Source organism: Antedon bifida, chromosome 5 (genome assembly GCF_963402885.1).
Source record: "Antedon bifida chromosome 5, ecAntBifi1.1, whole genome shotgun sequence".
NCBI lineage: Eukaryota > Metazoa > Echinodermata > Crinoidea > Comatulida > Antedonidae > Antedon > Antedon bifida.
Window position 1 is genome coordinate 21,446,867 of NC_136230.1, and position 17,789 is coordinate 21,464,655.

Sequence of the window (17,789 nt, forward strand, 5' to 3'; positions counted from 1 at the left end):
AAGTGTTTTATAGTAACAAGAAATTATCTGTATACTTGACGTTTTGTAACAATGACACTTTGTTATTTCAATACAAGGTTGTTAGTGTAACTTTGACAAAGCGAAATGGTACAGTGAGTTCACCTTCATACCAGGGTACATAGAATACTTTACAAATTTAGCGGTGATATCTTTTTAGTACAACACAATACATGTCCTATCCTTTACTGATACTTGTAAAATTAACGGTATTGTACACAGTATTGAAATGATTGTGTATTGAATAATACGATGAACAATTGCGTCATGTGTTTGCAGGTAGCTTTCTGAACATCACGATTACCTACTGCTGCAGATCGTGACGCGACTAATTTTAAGCTGTTTAAATTTATCAATAGTACATCCAGTTGTCTGTACTACATCAGCAACGCTCCTCCTACTCGTCTCTGTGTCCCACATGTTGAGATGCTGAATTCTTTAAGTTACATGGAACAGAGTGATCGTGCTATTGTGTGTTAAAGAGGGTGTGTTTAAACATACTGTCTATTCACCCATCGTCTGATTTATAATATATATTTATTCTGGACTATTATTATAAGGTCGGCGATATGATAAACTTACTGGTTTTTGCCACTCTGTTTGCCCTATCGCGCGTTGATGCGCATGATATGGGAGATAATCCGCACATGCAATCAGAATTTGATAAGGATGAAGGGACATATACATACATACTAAAAGTGCCAGTAGATAAGAAAGAGGTAAGTTTTGCCTTTCATTTACAAGTCGGAAAGTAAATCAAATCATTTGGTTAATTATGTTGATATTTGTCTCCGCCAATAAATATTTTTGTTGTTACGCACAATATAGCAGTAACTGATTTATTATTAACTAGGCCTTAATAGCTATCATAGCGATAGTAAAACCTTTGATCTACACTTTCATTTAAAAATATTGACATGTTGGCCTCTATATTAATTTAATACACGTAGGCCCTACGTCGTAATTTCTTATTGTAGGCCTACTTTCATAATTTGGGTGAAAATTATTAAATATCGTATTATGTATTATTAAATAATTCGATATGCATCCTACGACGAGTTGCATCATTCTGAATGTTAAATACATTAATTATTGGTGCGTTTCTGTGTCAATGACTTATTCGAAGCCATCGTGTTTTGAAGAAAAAATATTAAACTGACCTTGACATTATTTCAAGTGATTCCAAATAAAAAGTACAGTTAGTACACATTTGGTTTTTATTATAGAGTCAGTAAATTTACCCCTTATTTGTTATTCTTTTTGTACAAATCAGGATTTTTACGTATTTTAAAATATGAAAATGAGCCTGTACCTACTATGATCCGATTTAAATACTGTATTTCCAACTGAGATTTTGATTTTGTGTGTGTTTGTTCATTTCAATAAACATTTCAATAGGCCTATATTCCTAAATGTCTTCTTTTTTATTGAAAATGAATTGAGAATGAAATCAAATTTATATAAAGGCCATTAAGATGAACCGGGGACTAACATAATAACCATGACATGAGAGATATATTTGGAGCGCATGGTGGGAAAACTTGTAAAGATTGATGATCGAAGACAACTCAGGTCATTAGGTCAGTGTAAAAACTCGGACGATCAGTGTTCAGTAATAAGCATGTTACATGTTCTGTCAACACTGGTCAACAAGCTCCTAATCGAGTCGATTGATTTCAATCAAGTATCTCTGTCGAGACGCCTAACATCGGTTAAATCATATTTTTTTCACACGTTCAAAAGTGCACTGTACATTTTTGGTGATTTGTTATTTTAGTTTCCCTGCTAAAAGATGTGAACTACTTTATAAAGAATAGGCCTCTGTTTGAATTGCTAAAATAATCTGTATTTTCTATTCAATTGACTCTTGCTTTTTATTTTTCGCGTACGTTTTAATAAAAGAATAAAGGAATCACATTTGTAATGGGGGTGCACGGTTCAGTGCCACTAAGGTGCATTGGTATTCGCATGAGCCACGGTTTTGACTGTAAAAAGAAAACAACAGTCTACTTATTAATTTATAAGTAGACAGAATAAAAACACGACTATGAATCATTATTCCCAAATAAATAAGACTGTCAAGACTTGAATGGAATACTTGTACAGTTTGCATAATATTATACTAATGAATATAATTCTATAGTTAGACTCGGGGTCGTTCCACTTATAACCTACCATGGCAGATAAAACCGTACACAATTTAATAACTCTACCATGAGTTAAATAACTATATAGTTATAAATGCTTTCGTAACTCTCATTTATAGATGAGAAGACCAAATAGAAGCATTCAATAGATAAGTCAAGGAAAGGCCTCTGTCGATTATTGTTTCATTGTACAGTATTACAAACAAGCTTGGAACTCGACTCTCTGTTGTTGTTTGTGAATGAGTGATTTTTTGTTAAGCCGATTGCCGAAGGGAAGATGTGACAAGTTCAATAAACCAAGATGTCAGTATATCATATTTAAACACAGGTGTTTAAATATTAAAACGGACTTTGAATCTCGGACACAAGTCTAGACGGGATTTACCGATAATTATTAATTTCTATAAAATATACTGGTGCTGCTAATAATTGTAGTAATAATTTATTTAATTACCGATATTGATCAACGTTGTAATGGCTCTGATGATATCAGATAATAATGTATGTTTGTTATCTGTATTGTTAAAAGTAACTGTCAGTAGCTAGCATCGGAAGGCCTACGCTTGTAAAACGCTGACTGTTCAGACACACAATGTGTTAATTTCGTGAATTTCATATTTTCGGAAAGTTATTCGAAAACGCTAAGTCCACTTAACTGTGAAAAACTGTTGAAACAGCCTATACTACAGTATATACAGATCAGGAAATGATCCAATATTTTGCTTTTACTCCTTACCCATGGAAGATTCATCAATAATGTATGCAAAAGATATTTCGTAACAAAAAAAATCGGTATTTTTATAAATTAAGATATTTTCTTCCTCAGAAGTACATTAATGTAAATTTAAAAAACATTTATTTTACCATTAATAACCTGTGGTAATGTATTGGGACTGGTACTTACTTAGGCATATTTAAAATCTAAATTTATTTTCGATTTATTTTATTCTAGATTATCTGCCAGTGATTTAATTTATTTTGTGTAATTTGTTTCAGTTTTCTCTATCTTCATAAATTATATAACGTTCTAGTCTAGTCTTATTTGATTTAAAGGCCAAAACTCTATGATCGAAATTTTGTCTTAATGATATATGTATATTTGAGGGGAAAAAGAAAGGCAATAATGATTATTATATTGTGTGTGGCACTTTATGGTCTATACAAAGATGTGCGTGATAATCATATGAAGATGTGTTTAAGATCCTACTGTGATCGCGGTGTTGGAAGCTATTCCTGGGACGATCGGTGTAATTTATGATATCTGTTTTGTATTGTTGGATTATGATATTATATTATTATATAAAACAGAATTAAATATACTGATTTGTATTCAATTTGCTGTATAAAAACTATCTTGGTTTTTTTAAAACAAACTTGAGGATAATTAACGAATTGTTTATGAAAGTTGATTTAAATATTAAATATTTCATAATCGTTCGCTGTATAAACTGATATCCCAATACGGCTATACAGATCTTATTCGATACAACGACACAGATTAGTCTACATTCTGTATTGAAAAATAATAGCCCCCAACTCCTAGGCTTTTTTACCCTGATATACTGTACTGGAGAATAGACTAAAGGTGTTTAATATACTTCATCAAGGAAGTAAAATACAGTAAATATACTGGTCGATTTTCAAAGTGGTAGAAAATAAACAAATAAAATTCATATTGAATATTATAACTCCGCCGATTTTCCTATTATAATTGTTTTCATATTCAAATGTTTCAATCATTAAAATAATATATTCCTTGTCGTTTCAGTCTAAGTGTGAATGTGAAGATGAAATTAAACAGCTACAAGAACAACTGGATGCACTTGAGCTACGCTTCGAAAAGGTTCTCGGTGAGTAAAATCAAACTTTAAAAAAAGTCGTTAACCGTTTGCCTTATTCATAATTTCCATCGGTTAGAATGGATAGATGGCTATTTTCTTTCATTTTATAGAATACGTAAAAGGTTTATCAATGAGAATCCATCCTGTAATTGGCTTATTCGTGCTGTCTCGTCAGTGTTGAAATAAAAATAGAAAATAATGTAAAATAGGTCAATTAGAAATAACAAAATCTCCATAGGAGTCGAAACCTTCACCTTAACATGTTTATTTAGACTGTACTATTAGGCCTAATAAGTAATAATTATTTCAGGTAAATTGAATTCGGTAACACTTGATGAAAGTTTGGACCGTGATGGTGGTGGTAAGTAGTAGCCAGTTTGTGTTTGTGATCAAAAACATCGAAAAGATAATGTATTCTGATTGGTCTATTTGGAAAAGTTAAAGATATATTGTCCCACTGAAAAAAATATACAGTTTATATTAAATGTTTTTTTGTCACATAATAGTTATTTACTTTGACCAAAAATTGGATAAACAAAAATAATATACCTGAAAAAACTGTTTTTGATCTGAACCATTTATTTGTCTTTTTATAAGTGAAAACATTTTTTTTTATTTCTACTAAATATTAAAACTGAGAAATGGCCTATGTTCAAAGTCTTTTTTTAATTTATTTTCATTTTTCATGTTTTTGGGGACAATACATCTCAATCTCAATCAATCAATAAAATATCAATAATGATATTACATTGTCTTCTCAATGATTATTTAGAAGTTGAGAAATCAATTTATTATTGAATTCTATCGTCCGCTCTCTGATATACTTTACTTACTAATGAGTATCTATCAAATTACCGTACCAATATTTTTTTATGAACTCTCTTAATTTTCTTCCAAAAGACTATAATAATTACATGTCTTTTGGAAGAAAATAAATGTCTTTTGAATTGAACTGAATGTGGTGTCATTTTGTCTCAACGTTTAGCATTGGTAATCTGCAGTGTTTTCTTGACCATAATATACCACTCGGCAATTTAAAACAGATTGCCTTGTTGATTTATATTTTGAGACAAAACAATCATTTGAGTAAGATAAATTATTCCAACGCAAGATCAAAGCATGTTAAGATCACCACTTTCACATGTATCGTTGTTTTCCGTAGGTGGAAACTTTACTGATGAACTCTCACCTTCCGAAAGGGTGATAGTAAACGCAGACAAGATCGAAAATAATGATTTGTCTCAAAATGGCAGTCGAGCTGAAGGTCCTGATAATCTATTCAGTGGATTGGATGCTGATTCAAATAGTACTGGACTTGAGAGTCATCGCGGTATGGTTCGTAGTAGAGGAGATGCACCCGAAAATGTTGTGAATATGCTAAATCTTGAAGATCCAAATGATGAAAAGATTGAGCCTCCAGGTTCAATAACTGTGAACGAAAACGATATCAAAGCAAACGGTCAAGCAGAAGGAAGCGACGAAACCCTGGACAGTGAAGAGGGATTGACAGTGGAACTGTCTCCAGACAACATCAGGCCAGCTAAAACGGTAGAAGAAAGCGTCGTAAAAGTGGACGATGATAAGAAACCAGCAGTAGTTATTGATAAACAAGACATAGATGATCCGTGTACTGGTGGATGTGCTTGTTTCAAAGACACGTCTGAGACGGGTGTGTATGCCATCAAGAAACCTAAAAAGATTAAAAAGAAATCAACTCACATGAAGGTGTACTGCGATATGTCAACCGACAGTGGTGGGTGGACAGTCATTCAAAGACGATTTGTATGTTATTTACCTTTTTTTTAAAATTAATACAGTTAAATAAAACGTTATAAATATAAAAATATAATTTAAGAAAAGACATGCAGTATAATAATATGCAAAGGAGAGAAGACTACCAAATACTGTGGATATCAAGCTTATTTTGAGTGTCAATAAGGAGGAAGAAGAGAAATATAATGAGGAGGATATTAAATTACAATAAGCTAATCGACGACAATGATATTGATGAAAATTATTTACTTTATATTAATTGTAATTTGTATGTGTGAGATATTTTGTATTGTAATTCTTCCAGAATGTGTTGCTATTTTATGTTTTTATACCGAAATAATGGATCCTAATGGATAATTGTTTAATTTATAGGATGGTACAGAAAATTTCTTCCGCTCATGGGCTCATTATGCTAGAGGGTTTGGAAATAAAAATAGCGAATTTTGGATTGGGAATAACTTTATACATGCATTAACAAGTAATGGAAAGTACGAACTTCGTATAGGTAAGGTTTTGTTTTAGTATCATATTTATACGTTTTAAATTCAGAAAGAGCTACACCCGTTATATATGCATTATACTTTTTAAATTACTCCTTTTTAAAGAAAGCACCCAAAGGACTCGGGGATGGTACCGATAACGAATAAAATTACTTTTGTGTTACCGATTGGTTGATTTCAACATGGAGGACAAAATAAAAAGATCTCTCAAACCTATGATCACAAGCATAATGCTGTACACCGCGCTGATTGGTTTTGGTCATGATCTAAACCAGGATAGATTTTTATTATTATCATTATCTTTTTAGTATTCTTTTATTAAAACTTGTTCTTTGTTTTAATAGAATTTGAGGACTGGGAGGGTCAACAAGGTTTTGCCCATTATGACAGTTTCCGCATCTTGGACGAAGAGAGCAAGTACCGTTTGTTGCTTGGTAAATTTGTTGGCGGCAACAGAGGCGATTCAATGTCCTATCATAATAACACCATGTTTACAACTAAGGTAAAGTGAAAGTTGTGTACAATTTATTGTCGATTGTTCGTACGAATATTATCTGTACTCAAAGCCTACCTAGATTTTGTTTCATAATGGGATGCTAGATGGTGGAAGTCTTCTTATCTCGGAGGACTATTTTAACTCGTAGGTCCAGTGTACACTCCCGTGTGTAATTTAAATAACCCAGTTCATCATTCAAGACGAGTGGGAGGAGGTTACCCCAATGATATGTTCACAAAATAGCCGTGTGTCAAGGGAATTACCATTATCCGATAAAACAGTAATTAATTTACTAGCAATGTGCCTAGGGACATACAATAAAATAAAACATACAATAATATACATTACATTATTATTTTGACAGGATCAGGATAATGACTGGTTCTTTGGTAACTGTGCAGTTCTCAGGAAAAGTGGTTTCTGGTTCAAGGAATGTAACCATGCTAATCCAAATGGACTATGGATAGGAAAGGGCGATGGATCAGGAAAGAATGGGGCCATCATTACATGGGGTAGTTGGGGAACGTACGGATATAAATATTGTATGAGAAGTTTCAAAATGATGGTCAGACCAACACGTTTTAGATAACTCTTCAATATTGAAATGGAAAACAATAAATAGTAAACTGAAAGTTATTTTTATGGTGAATTTAGGCCTATACGAAAATATTGTAAATGAATGCTTCAAATTGTTCTGTTTTTAAAATATTGGCAAATTTTAAATAAAAAGGTTTAGAAATTTGATTTGTATTATTTAGTAGGCCTATTCCAATTGATTATAGGAATGATCCATTTTGATGTGCTGATTACAACAGTTTGTCATTTTTATCCTTAAAAAATTAAGCCTAAGTATATTTTTATAGTGCGGAGTTGATTAACTATAAAATTACATTTTTAGGTTTGTAAATATTTCCGATGTGCAGTAGCACAGTAGAGTAAGCCAAATGTGACGACGTGTTCTCGATGCGAGTAACTGTTGTCATCAATTGTAGAGAAATACAAATTTAACACAAAAAAAACCAAGAAACAGTTACTGCTATAACATTCTAATTACATAATATAAAAATAACGCTTAAAAAAGAACGACGTTTCGACTCCATCATGGGGTCATTATCAAGTCCAATGAATAAAATATAAAACAACAACTAATTAAATAGCACAAGCCAAGGGTCAAAGTTTAAATAACAAAAGACCTATTGTCTAACATCCTGTCAAATGAAAAGCTTAGCTTTTACAGAGTCACTTTGTTTATTCAGACTATAGGTTTTAATTGTCTGATATACAACATTTCATAGATAAGACAGTCAAATTTGTTTTTGCATTTCCTAAGTATGCTAAAACATGAATTAATTTTACTTGGATTAACAATCACGTTATGATCCTTTAAATGCTTTCCTATTAAGCATCTACTATGTCCAACAATGCGTTGGTAGAGGTGTCGGCATGTATATCCAACATAACTTGCATCGCACAAGTCACATTTAAATTTATAAACAACACATTGTTGACTTATAATAGTTGGTTTCTTTTCGACTTTCCTAATGTTATCTTTAACTTTTTTACTTATGAATACAGGGACAATGTTTTTGTTTATCTTGTGACTTAGTTGGCATAGTTGTCGCTTGACGGAGTTCGCAGATTTCTGGTCTTTGAATGGCAGGATGATTCGCACTGGTATTTCGGATAAATCTGTTTCACCTTCTGCAAAACAGAAGGTGAAACAGATTTATCCGAAATACCATTTACAATAAACGTACCCTCATTCGTAACATTCTAATTATTTTATACAAAAAATAAGTTGAGATGTAGTATCCTATTAAAACCCAGTAAACATTTTCTTAGAGACCTAGCCTACAATTCGGCCCGCGTGTGTTGGAATTGATTACTGTAAACTGCTCCAAAGATAGAATAAAACAACTATAATACCTCCGTTTGAGAGTGTTACATTTTAAAGGGGTTGTACATGACTGTAGCCTATGACTATTAAAAATCAATAAAGAAGTAATTTAATGAAAGTATAGAAATATATTATATCTCTTTTAAATTTATGGAAACCTGCAGTGAAGTTAGACTTTTTTATGTTTTTGTAACTTAATCACCGAAATTTCCAATTGATATTAAGTGATCAGAATAAAACCACTGATTTGACGAACATTCTTTTTTGTCGTCTTTTATTTGTGTTTTGAGACCAAAAGTGTAATCTACTTAAAAGCATTTTTTGTTTGAGAATAAAAATGGCATGGCCTACTTTTTTGATAGAATACACTTAATAAATTAAAACTTGATTGATCGTCATGAAAACTAAGATCGAGTCTTATTTAAAGGGAAACTCCGGATTATAAATTTATTGATAAAGCAGAACGAGTCACGTGAAAGAAATCCTATCCTTCCTATTAGTCCGGTGGCAGGAGGGGGGATATCACCACCCGAAAGGGGACAAATTGCCATCCAACTTTTCTAGACCAGAATTTTCCGTAGATTACGAATATGGAAGGTAATCGATCAGGATAGGAAGCGTTTTCGAGATATAAGGGGTCAAAGTTCAAAATTGACCAATATAAAAACATGCTATATCTCTGGAAATTCTGGACCTAGTGAGATAATTTTGGTGTCAAATTGTTCACAATGTATATGTATATATTAGCTCTAACAGAACTTTCTTTGTAAAATTGACCGGAAACCCCATTTTTAGCAATTTTGACCTTTGACCTCTTTTTGCTATATCTAAGTAACGGCAGGTCGGAGAGAATTAAAAATAGAAGCAAATTGTTCCCAAGATATACATTTATATTCAGTGTAACAGATGATATTGCTTGAAAATGACCGGAAGTGTGGTTATTAACCTTTGACATAATTGAATACTAAGGTTATAAAAACATAAATTAATAAATATTTGTCGTAAGGAGCCAATTTTGGTATCAAATTGTTCACAATATATATGTTTATACTTGCCATAATGCAACATTTTTTTCAAAAAGTGACTGAAACACTATTTTTCTGTAATTTTAACCTTTGACCTGTTTTTCTCATCTAAATAACGACATGGCATAGAGATTTCTAACGGCAAATTGTTTATAATAGATATTTTTATTCAATCTAATAGATTATACTGCTTGAAAAATACAAGTGTGATTATTGCTTTGAAATCCTGTACATAAGAGCCTATCGGGCGGATTTAATGCAAAGAGGTGTGGAAGGGGAATACTACTACTATACAGTACAATGTCTTTCAGAAACATTTGAGCAATTTCAATCAGGTATCCATGTATCTCCAACGGAATGTACGGTTCATAGAGAATTCAGAAGTTACCCTTGGTTCATTTTGGCAAATCCATATGGGTTCCTTTTAAAAGGATTGAGGGGGCACAGACAGGCTTTTCCCATGGCTTAATATTGGAACCTACAGTTTTAGTTACCCGATATATTTCTTACACAGTAACTTATGTAGCCAAGTGCATTGATCCGATACAGGGGCCAAATGTAGAACTGAACATACAGTAGAGAAACACAGAAGGGTCTAAATAGATGACCTGCTGTTGTTTCATTTTAGGCAAAATCCAAATCGGTTCCTTAAGGATCGAGAGTGCACAGGCAGCTTTATTCCATGGTGCCTGTCTATATAAACCCACATTGTCACCCCTTATATTTCCATTATGGGGCTTAATGTCCATCCCTGGAGGACCGGCCTTTGGGGGGTTAATTTTGGCAAATCCATAAGTGTTCCTTAAGGATCGAGAGTGCACAGGCAGCTTTATTCCATGGGCCGCGCCTGTCTATATGAAATCACAGTGCCACCTCTTATATTTCCATTATGGGGCTTAATGTCCATCCATGGAGAACGACCGGCCCTTGGGTTAATTTGGGCAAATCCATAAAATGTTCCTTATGGATGATCGAGGGTGCACGGGGATATTTATTATATCTCTATGAACCCACATTTTCACCACACATACATTATTTCCAATATAGGGTCTCTTGTAGACCCACATAGAGAACCCTGAAAGGTCCATGAAGGATCGGCCCTTGGGTTCATTTGGGCAAATCCATAAATGTTATTTAAAGATTGAGGGTGAACATTTTAGTTTTATTTACCCCATATTAATTTCTAATACAGGGCCTTATGTAGCACACCACATAGAGATCCCAAAAGGGTCCTTAGAGGGTTCATTCAGGCAAATCCATATGGGTTATTTTAGAATCTTTTGTGTACCGGAAACTCTTTCCTGTATGGGCCAAACTATCTGTGGCTATATAAAAATTGTGGTCTGTCTGTGTATTGAGTTGTGGATTGAGTTTGGCCACCTGGATCTGCCTATGCCCTATCCTGTACGAATTGGTATTCTCTGGTTCTGATGAATAGTAGTTTATTTTCCAAAAACGAATATTGTAGCTCTAATAAATGCAACTGTATAGTGGCAAATCATTGAAGGTCAGCGTAACATTTTAACATCATAACATTTTAACCGTCATAATATTAATAATATTAATAATTTTATTATTTATTTTACAGTATTATTTTAATACATTTAAAATAATGCGCACTAGAAAAAATATAAAAATACCATAACTTCACTGATCAAATAACGTGATTACATTTATGAACATCAATCTCATAACTTTGCATTATTTAGTATATCACTTGTTCAAATGTTGACCTTTGACCTATGTCAACTTGTGTAATGATAAATGTGCTCTTTTGATTGTGTATGATTGATAGATGTCTTAACAGAATGATAAAACATAACATTTTGTCCTAAATGTTAGTTTTTATTTGGGTTTATATGCAAATTGTGTGATTGGTCAATATTGACATTTGACCTTTAATTGAAAAGTATTTGTTTTATAAGGCGACTGAATAGATACCTATAACCATACAAATGTATTAAAAGACCAAATTGAACTTCAATAAATTGGTTATAATACATATGTATATAATACATTGTTATAATTGGTCAATTTTGAACTTTGACCCCTTATCTCTTCTTATTCGCTTCCTATCCTGATCGAAGTCTGATTTGATTAAAAACAGTATTATAATTATATTAATCAAAATTATAATAAAATAACATAACTTTACTAATCAAATAATTTGATTAATTGCAAAACCATCAATATCATAGTTTGGACAACTTTGCATTTATTTGTTAACTAATACGTGTATTAAAATGTTGACCTTTGACCTTATGTCAACTGATGAAATTGACCTTATGTCAACTGATGAAATGATGTATTCGCTCTTTTACATTGCGTATGATTGATTAACAGGATAAGAAAACATCCAATTTTTATTAATATAAGTTTTTATTTGGTTTTAGAGGTACGTTCTATGATTGGTCAATATTGACATTTGACCCTTAATTACAAAGGATTTTTTTTTCACAAGGTGATTGAATAGACACTTATAATCATAAAAATGTAATAAAAGACCAAATTGTGCTTCAATAAATTTGTTATAATACATATACATAATACATTGTTGTAATTGGTCAATTTTGAACTTTGACCCCTTATATCTCGAAAACGCTTCCTATCCTGATCGATTACCTTCCATATTCGTAATCTACAGAAAATTCTGGTCTAGAAAAGTTGGATGGCAATTTGTCCCCTTTCGGGTGGTGATTCCCCCCTCCTGCCACTGGACTATATCTTATGATTTCGAAAAACGGTCCTGTTACCTCACTTTGTCGTAATGGGCTTATTTCACGCTTATTTTCGTTCTGCTTACCGGTGACGAAAAATACATAGACTTATTATCAATATTGTTTATAGGGTAGCAGGCGAACACTGAAGTTAGGTTTGTGGGTTTGTGGTGGTACATCATCATATGTTTCCAAACTGAAATAAACAAAAGGTTTCGATTATTTTGCTCAACCGTCTTCTGGAAAAAAACTAGGGGCCTAAAGTATTTACTTAAAGTAGCACAGTCTAATTTACACTAGGACGATAACGATCGATGATAAGGATAAATATGAATTTTTCCACAAAAAACAAAAGATAGGCCTAACCATGTTTGCTGCCTTTGATGAAAACAATATTTTCACACGTCGAAATTAATGGTTGTTACACTGTAAAAACATCTAGCCTATTTTGTACCCACTTTTCCACACGTTTAGCTTTTAAACACGAGTTACATGGTTAGCGTGTTTAAAAGCTAAACGTGTTTAGGCCTATAGCTACATGTTGTTTTCTTCCACTCGTTTAGCAGTCAACATGTCACTATTATGTTCAGTCCAGTGGCGTATCCAGTGGGGGGGGGCCGGGGGGGCCCGGGCCCCCCCTGATTTGGCGTCCGTCGGCACATCATCGCGTCCGTCGGCAAACAAAGGTGCCGGGGAAAAAATAAAGTTAAGCAAATAAGAATAAACTATTATTCTGACAATAATTGTACTGTAAACATAATTCTTTTGAGTGTTTGTTTATTTACATATCATATTATTACCTTCAGATCAACTATTTTTTATTTTCATTACATCTAACCAAACACGTAAGAAAATTAGGTTAAAATCTCTTCTATCTTCTTGCACGTCGTACGGCCGTACGCGCTAGATTGTTTACTCTCAAAAAGTCTTTGAACCTTATCCTATTCAACCTTGTTTTTGCAGTTGACCTGGGATTTGTATGTTTTCCTACGCTAAGATTATATAGTTCCACTTGCCATGTGCTTTTTTCTCTAAGATATATTTATTATAAGTGCCAAAAACCCGGTTTTTTCTCGATATGAGGCCTTTATTATTCAAATTTTTTAAAGAAAAAGCACACATACCATAAAAAATATCCATGTATTTAATTTTTGGAACATAATATTCCGTGAGGCTCAATTAGAAAACCACCATTGTGTGATATGATGTCATCGTTAGCCAATCAAAGCTGAGCTTTCCCGTGATTATCGGCATTGGTCACGGTTGAATGATTTTGGATTCTGGCTGATTTGATTTGATTGGTGGATGCGAATCACCCGCAGCGGAATGTTTTCTCTCGCGCGTGTACAGTACCATGAACTCACATGATCTCTCGTTATACACAAAGTTAGAGCAATGAATTTGTCCGAATTCCGTTAAGTAAACAACTTTTTATATTTTATAAGCATTTAATAACATGTTTTATTGATATTTCCAATGGGTGATATATAAAATAAATTACTAAAAAACGTAATCATGTAAGTATTTAAACCAAAAATGGCGTAGTTAATAGAATTGTCGACTGAGGCCGGCCTCAAATGGTTTTACTTCTTTCGTGGCTAAAAACGATCTTTTTCGGCGATGTTTTAGACCCTATATTTCGAAAACTACAAGTCAGATTTTCGTAATTCTTTTTTTATTGTAATATTAATACAACATACTAACAGATAATGTTTAATTTGGTTTTAATTTTGCATCGTTATCCCTATAAGACAACATATGACTATGCAATCCTAGAACATATATTGATCAGGTGTATATCGGGGTGTAGGCCCTATGTACAGGTAATGACACTAATTTTGTCGGCAAATTGGCAATTCCGGGCCCCCCCAACTTCAAAATCCTGGATACGCCACTGGCAACATGTTTAGGTACGTGTTTAGAGTTGCGTGCATATGATTTGACTGTGGCGGGAAAAATCTCCACACATGGCAAATGAAACACGTTTAAATCCTAACGTGTCTTTATTGCTCCACATGTTTAACAATCAACACGTCACTTATATTGTGTTGAGTTGGATACAGACTACGTGTTTAGAATGTATTTAGAACCTAAACATGTTCATATCTAAATATGTTTAAGGCTAAACGTGTGGAAAAGGTGAGTACAAAATACATTTTTAATATCTTTACAATATTTTTACTAGTGTGCAGGTGATGGGACTGGTGGTCATTCGCGGTCAACACCCACAGTGGTTTATCTTTTACATTAGAAGGTGCCTGTATACGAAGTTCGTACTTTCCATTACTTGTTAATGCATGTATAAAGTTATTCCCAATCCAAAATTCGCTATTTTTATTTCCAAACCCTCTAGCATAATGAGCCCATGGCAACTGGTATGTGGCCGCACCGTCCCAGATTAAACATGATAAGTATTAAAACAAATAGTTTGTTGTGAAATCCTCTGTGTATAAGCACGTCACTCTGGTTTGCTATGACGTAATAAGGTGCTTTCCCCTTTTGTCTCGCATGGTAGCGTAGGCAGAGAGTGAGATTCAAAAGTACAAGGCAATGTCTGCTCTTCAGAGGCCTAAAATAAGTCATGTCATATTTGATATGGATGGTTTGTTAATTGGTAATTATAAATCCCTTTTAATATTAGTGTGCGTTGAATAGTCAATATAATATTATGCTATTTTTCGTAGGCTTGGGCTAGGCCTATATAAACCAGATATTCAATAACCGCGTATCAATCATTCTTCCTGTTTCAAATCATACTGTACGCAGTTCGGTCTTGTTGTAAAGCGTTTCGGTCGCCTGTCGGTTTGACAACCTATTTATATCTATGTAAATTAACAATTTGTATTTGAGCTTTGAATAAACGGTTGGTCTAATACAATTGATTTAATGAATGTTTTGCTTTCAATAAAAACCATTCATAGTGCTCATATTGATGTGCATGAACGATTTGATACTTATTTTATTTCATTTCAAGCACGACACAATAAAGTGAATATTATGTACATTTATGATTTACAGTACTGTTGTATACAATCAAATACACAAAAATATCTTGCATCAGTTTAAAATTGCGCTGCTTAATTTCAATCGAGTATTTTGATTCAAATGGCACACAAACAAGCCAAACTTATATTTATTTGTTGACCAAACAAGATTTAGTCAGAGTGAATGTTTGGGGCTTCCTAGTGTACTGTTAACTGTTCCAAATTAGCTGCCGGTTTAAATTAAACATTTGATATTAACCTGTTGGACCTTTCATGAGTAGGCCTAGGACTAAAGTAATTTAAAAAAAAATAAGATATAAATATCTGAAACCAGAAGGTATGTTTACATTATTTATTTGGTGGGGTGTATCACTCAACTTCATTTTCACATACACTTAATGTTTGATGAAATGTTACGGTAAGTTCAATAAGTAATGTGAAATACCAGGTCATCCGACATGCTAATCGCTTGACCTAAGATCACCAGACTTTAAAATGTTTAAGCACCCATATATTTGTATTATTTCAGATACAGAACGTTTGTATACAATAGTTTTTGAAGAACTTTGTTCTGAATATGGTAAAGCTTACACATGGGAAATTAAAGAGCAAAGTATGGGTCGGAAGCCTGGAGAGGGCGCTAAGATAGCTATTGATTCATTACAGTTGCCGTTGACAGTTGAAGAATTTCTTACTAAAGCTAAAAAAAAGCAAAGGAATGTTTTTCCACAGTGTTCACTTATGCCTGGTAAGATATCCAAAACAAAGATATTGTATGGATCACAAATCTTAAGAACACTAAAATCAGTGGTTCTTATCCAAGGCCCACTTTGGTTAAAAATGAAGCAAATTTAATAAGTGGTTTCTATAATTTTTCATAACAAAGCATCCAGAGGTTGAATTTGCTCAGACCCTGAAATGTTATAGTGTATTTGCTTATTTTATCCCATGGGAGAAATCAGTACAGGAAAATATTGAATAAGGTATTCATGATTCAATAAAACTCTTTTATCTAGGAGCTGAGAAACTTGTAAAACATCTACATAAAAGCAATATACCAATTGCAGTATCGACAGGCTCTGCATCAAAGATTTATGATGTAAAGACAACAAACCATAAGGAATTGTTTAAGCTGTTTCATCATATAGTGTGCTGTGGTGATGATTCTGAGGTGAAGGAAGGCAAACCACATCCAGCTGCTTATACTGTTGCTCTACAGCGATTTGAAGCACCGATCCCAAAGCCAGAACAGGTGTGAAAGTCTGTTTATATATTATAAATTGAACAATTAACAATATAAATCTGTATATGACACATTAAGTAATGAGGGAAGTACTGTAAATGATTTATACTGTGATTAGGTGTTTACGAATCCAGTTTAAGGTTTAGTTTACATTGAAAAGGTCTATTGCATATGTCTAGTCTGGCGTGAGGCTCCCGCTATTTTACCCAACTTCAAGCTTTTTCACAAATCTCAGTCTTTTTTTTTAAAATTACTTTTAAAACTTCAAAATTCTGTTTACCATGCCTAAAATTACCAATCCTAGGCCACAAAAACGTTGTGGAGATAATTTTAATGAATTAGGAATGTTTCAGCCTATGAATGTTTTGACCCAGTTGGCTTTGAGGTTTGGAAGGCAGGGTCATCATTGGGAAATCTCAAGTCGGCAACAATTTCAAACTTGACATGTATGCTATTTTCATATCTCTATACTTTAAAATTGAACTAAAACTTTATCAAATTCCAGGTACTTGTATTTGAAGATGCACCAAATGGTGTCAAGTCAGCCAGAGCTGCAGGGATGCATGTTATCATTGTTCCGGATGATCGATTAGATGAATCAAAGTCAAAGGATGCACAACTGCGCTTGAAAAGTCTTGAGGATTTTGTGCCAGAAGAATGGGGCTTGCCTGCATATGACAGTTGATTACAATTATTATTATAATAAACAGTGTGGTTTTTAATTACAATACTTATAATAATTACACCTTAAATTTATAATCAACATTGGCGGTAATTGGAGTGATGAACTTATACATTATTGGTATTGCAAATGCATAATGGTTAAGGGAATTAAACTGTACTGTATTTTGTAATACAGTATTGCAACAAGTAAGGAAGGAAAACAAATAAATAAGCACCAATTGTACATTTAAGGAAGGCATTAGTGAGCTTTATCTTCAAGAATAATCTGCTCATGCGTATAAGCCCAATATACACCATTCCGTTTATTATTTTCGTCCTTTATTTTAAAATGAAATCTCGCAATAACTTGAACAGGACACTTTCGAAACTACTGTATTCTTAATTTCAAATAACAAAATTAGAATTCATTAATATATTTTTTCTTAAGGTTTTCGTAAGATGTACTGAATAGTTTTTTTTTTTTT

The 17,789-nt window shown here is 33.1% G+C and overlaps 2 protein-coding genes across 3 annotated transcripts in view; both read left to right on the forward strand.

Moving 5' to 3' along the window:
• Positions 1 to 17,764, forward strand: part of LOC144843584 (pseudouridine-5'-phosphatase-like) — a 61,405-nt gene extending 43,641 nt beyond the window's left edge. The window contains exons 2-5 of one of the 2 annotated variants that reach the window (XM_078700429.1): positions 14,957 to 15,028; positions 15,928 to 16,146; positions 16,415 to 16,650; positions 17,147 to 17,764. In XM_078700429.1, the coding sequence (XP_078556555.1) occupies positions 14,965 to 15,028; positions 15,928 to 16,146; positions 16,415 to 16,650; positions 17,147 to 17,326 (699 nt within the window). In that variant the 5' untranslated portion in view covers positions 14,957 to 14,964 and the 3' untranslated portion in view covers positions 17,327 to 17,764. Of the gene's footprint in view, positions 1 to 14,919; positions 15,029 to 15,927; positions 16,147 to 16,414; positions 16,651 to 17,146 lie in introns of those variants that run through there. The other variant, XM_078700428.1, reaches the window with a different exon arrangement.
• Positions 328 to 8,929, forward strand: LOC144843569 (uncharacterized). The gene is made up of 7 exons (XM_078700404.1): positions 328 to 737; positions 3,934 to 4,015; positions 4,317 to 4,367; positions 5,169 to 5,788; positions 6,152 to 6,284; positions 6,624 to 6,781; positions 7,140 to 8,929. The coding sequence occupies exons 1-7, from the start codon at positions 588 to 590 to the stop codon at positions 7,362 to 7,364; spliced, it is 1,419 nt and encodes a 472-aa protein (XP_078556530.1). The 5' UTR covers positions 328 to 587; the 3' UTR covers positions 7,365 to 8,929.
• Positions 17,765 to 17,789: the final 25 nt, after the last annotated feature.

Excerpts from the sequence above, each read along its gene's own strand:
- LOC144843569 (XM_078700404.1), top strand. The coding sequence starts at position 588 with ATGATAAACTTACTGGTTTTTGCCACTCTGTTTGCCCTATCGCGCGTT. Across the intron at positions 4,368-5,168 it reads TTTGGACCGTGATGGTGGTG|GTGGAAACTTTACTGATGAA; the intron begins GTAAGTAGTAGC and ends TGTTTTCCGTAG. Across the intron at positions 5,789-6,151 it reads CAGTCATTCAAAGACGATTT|GATGGTACAGAAAATTTCTT; the intron begins GTATGTTATTTA and ends TTTAATTTATAG.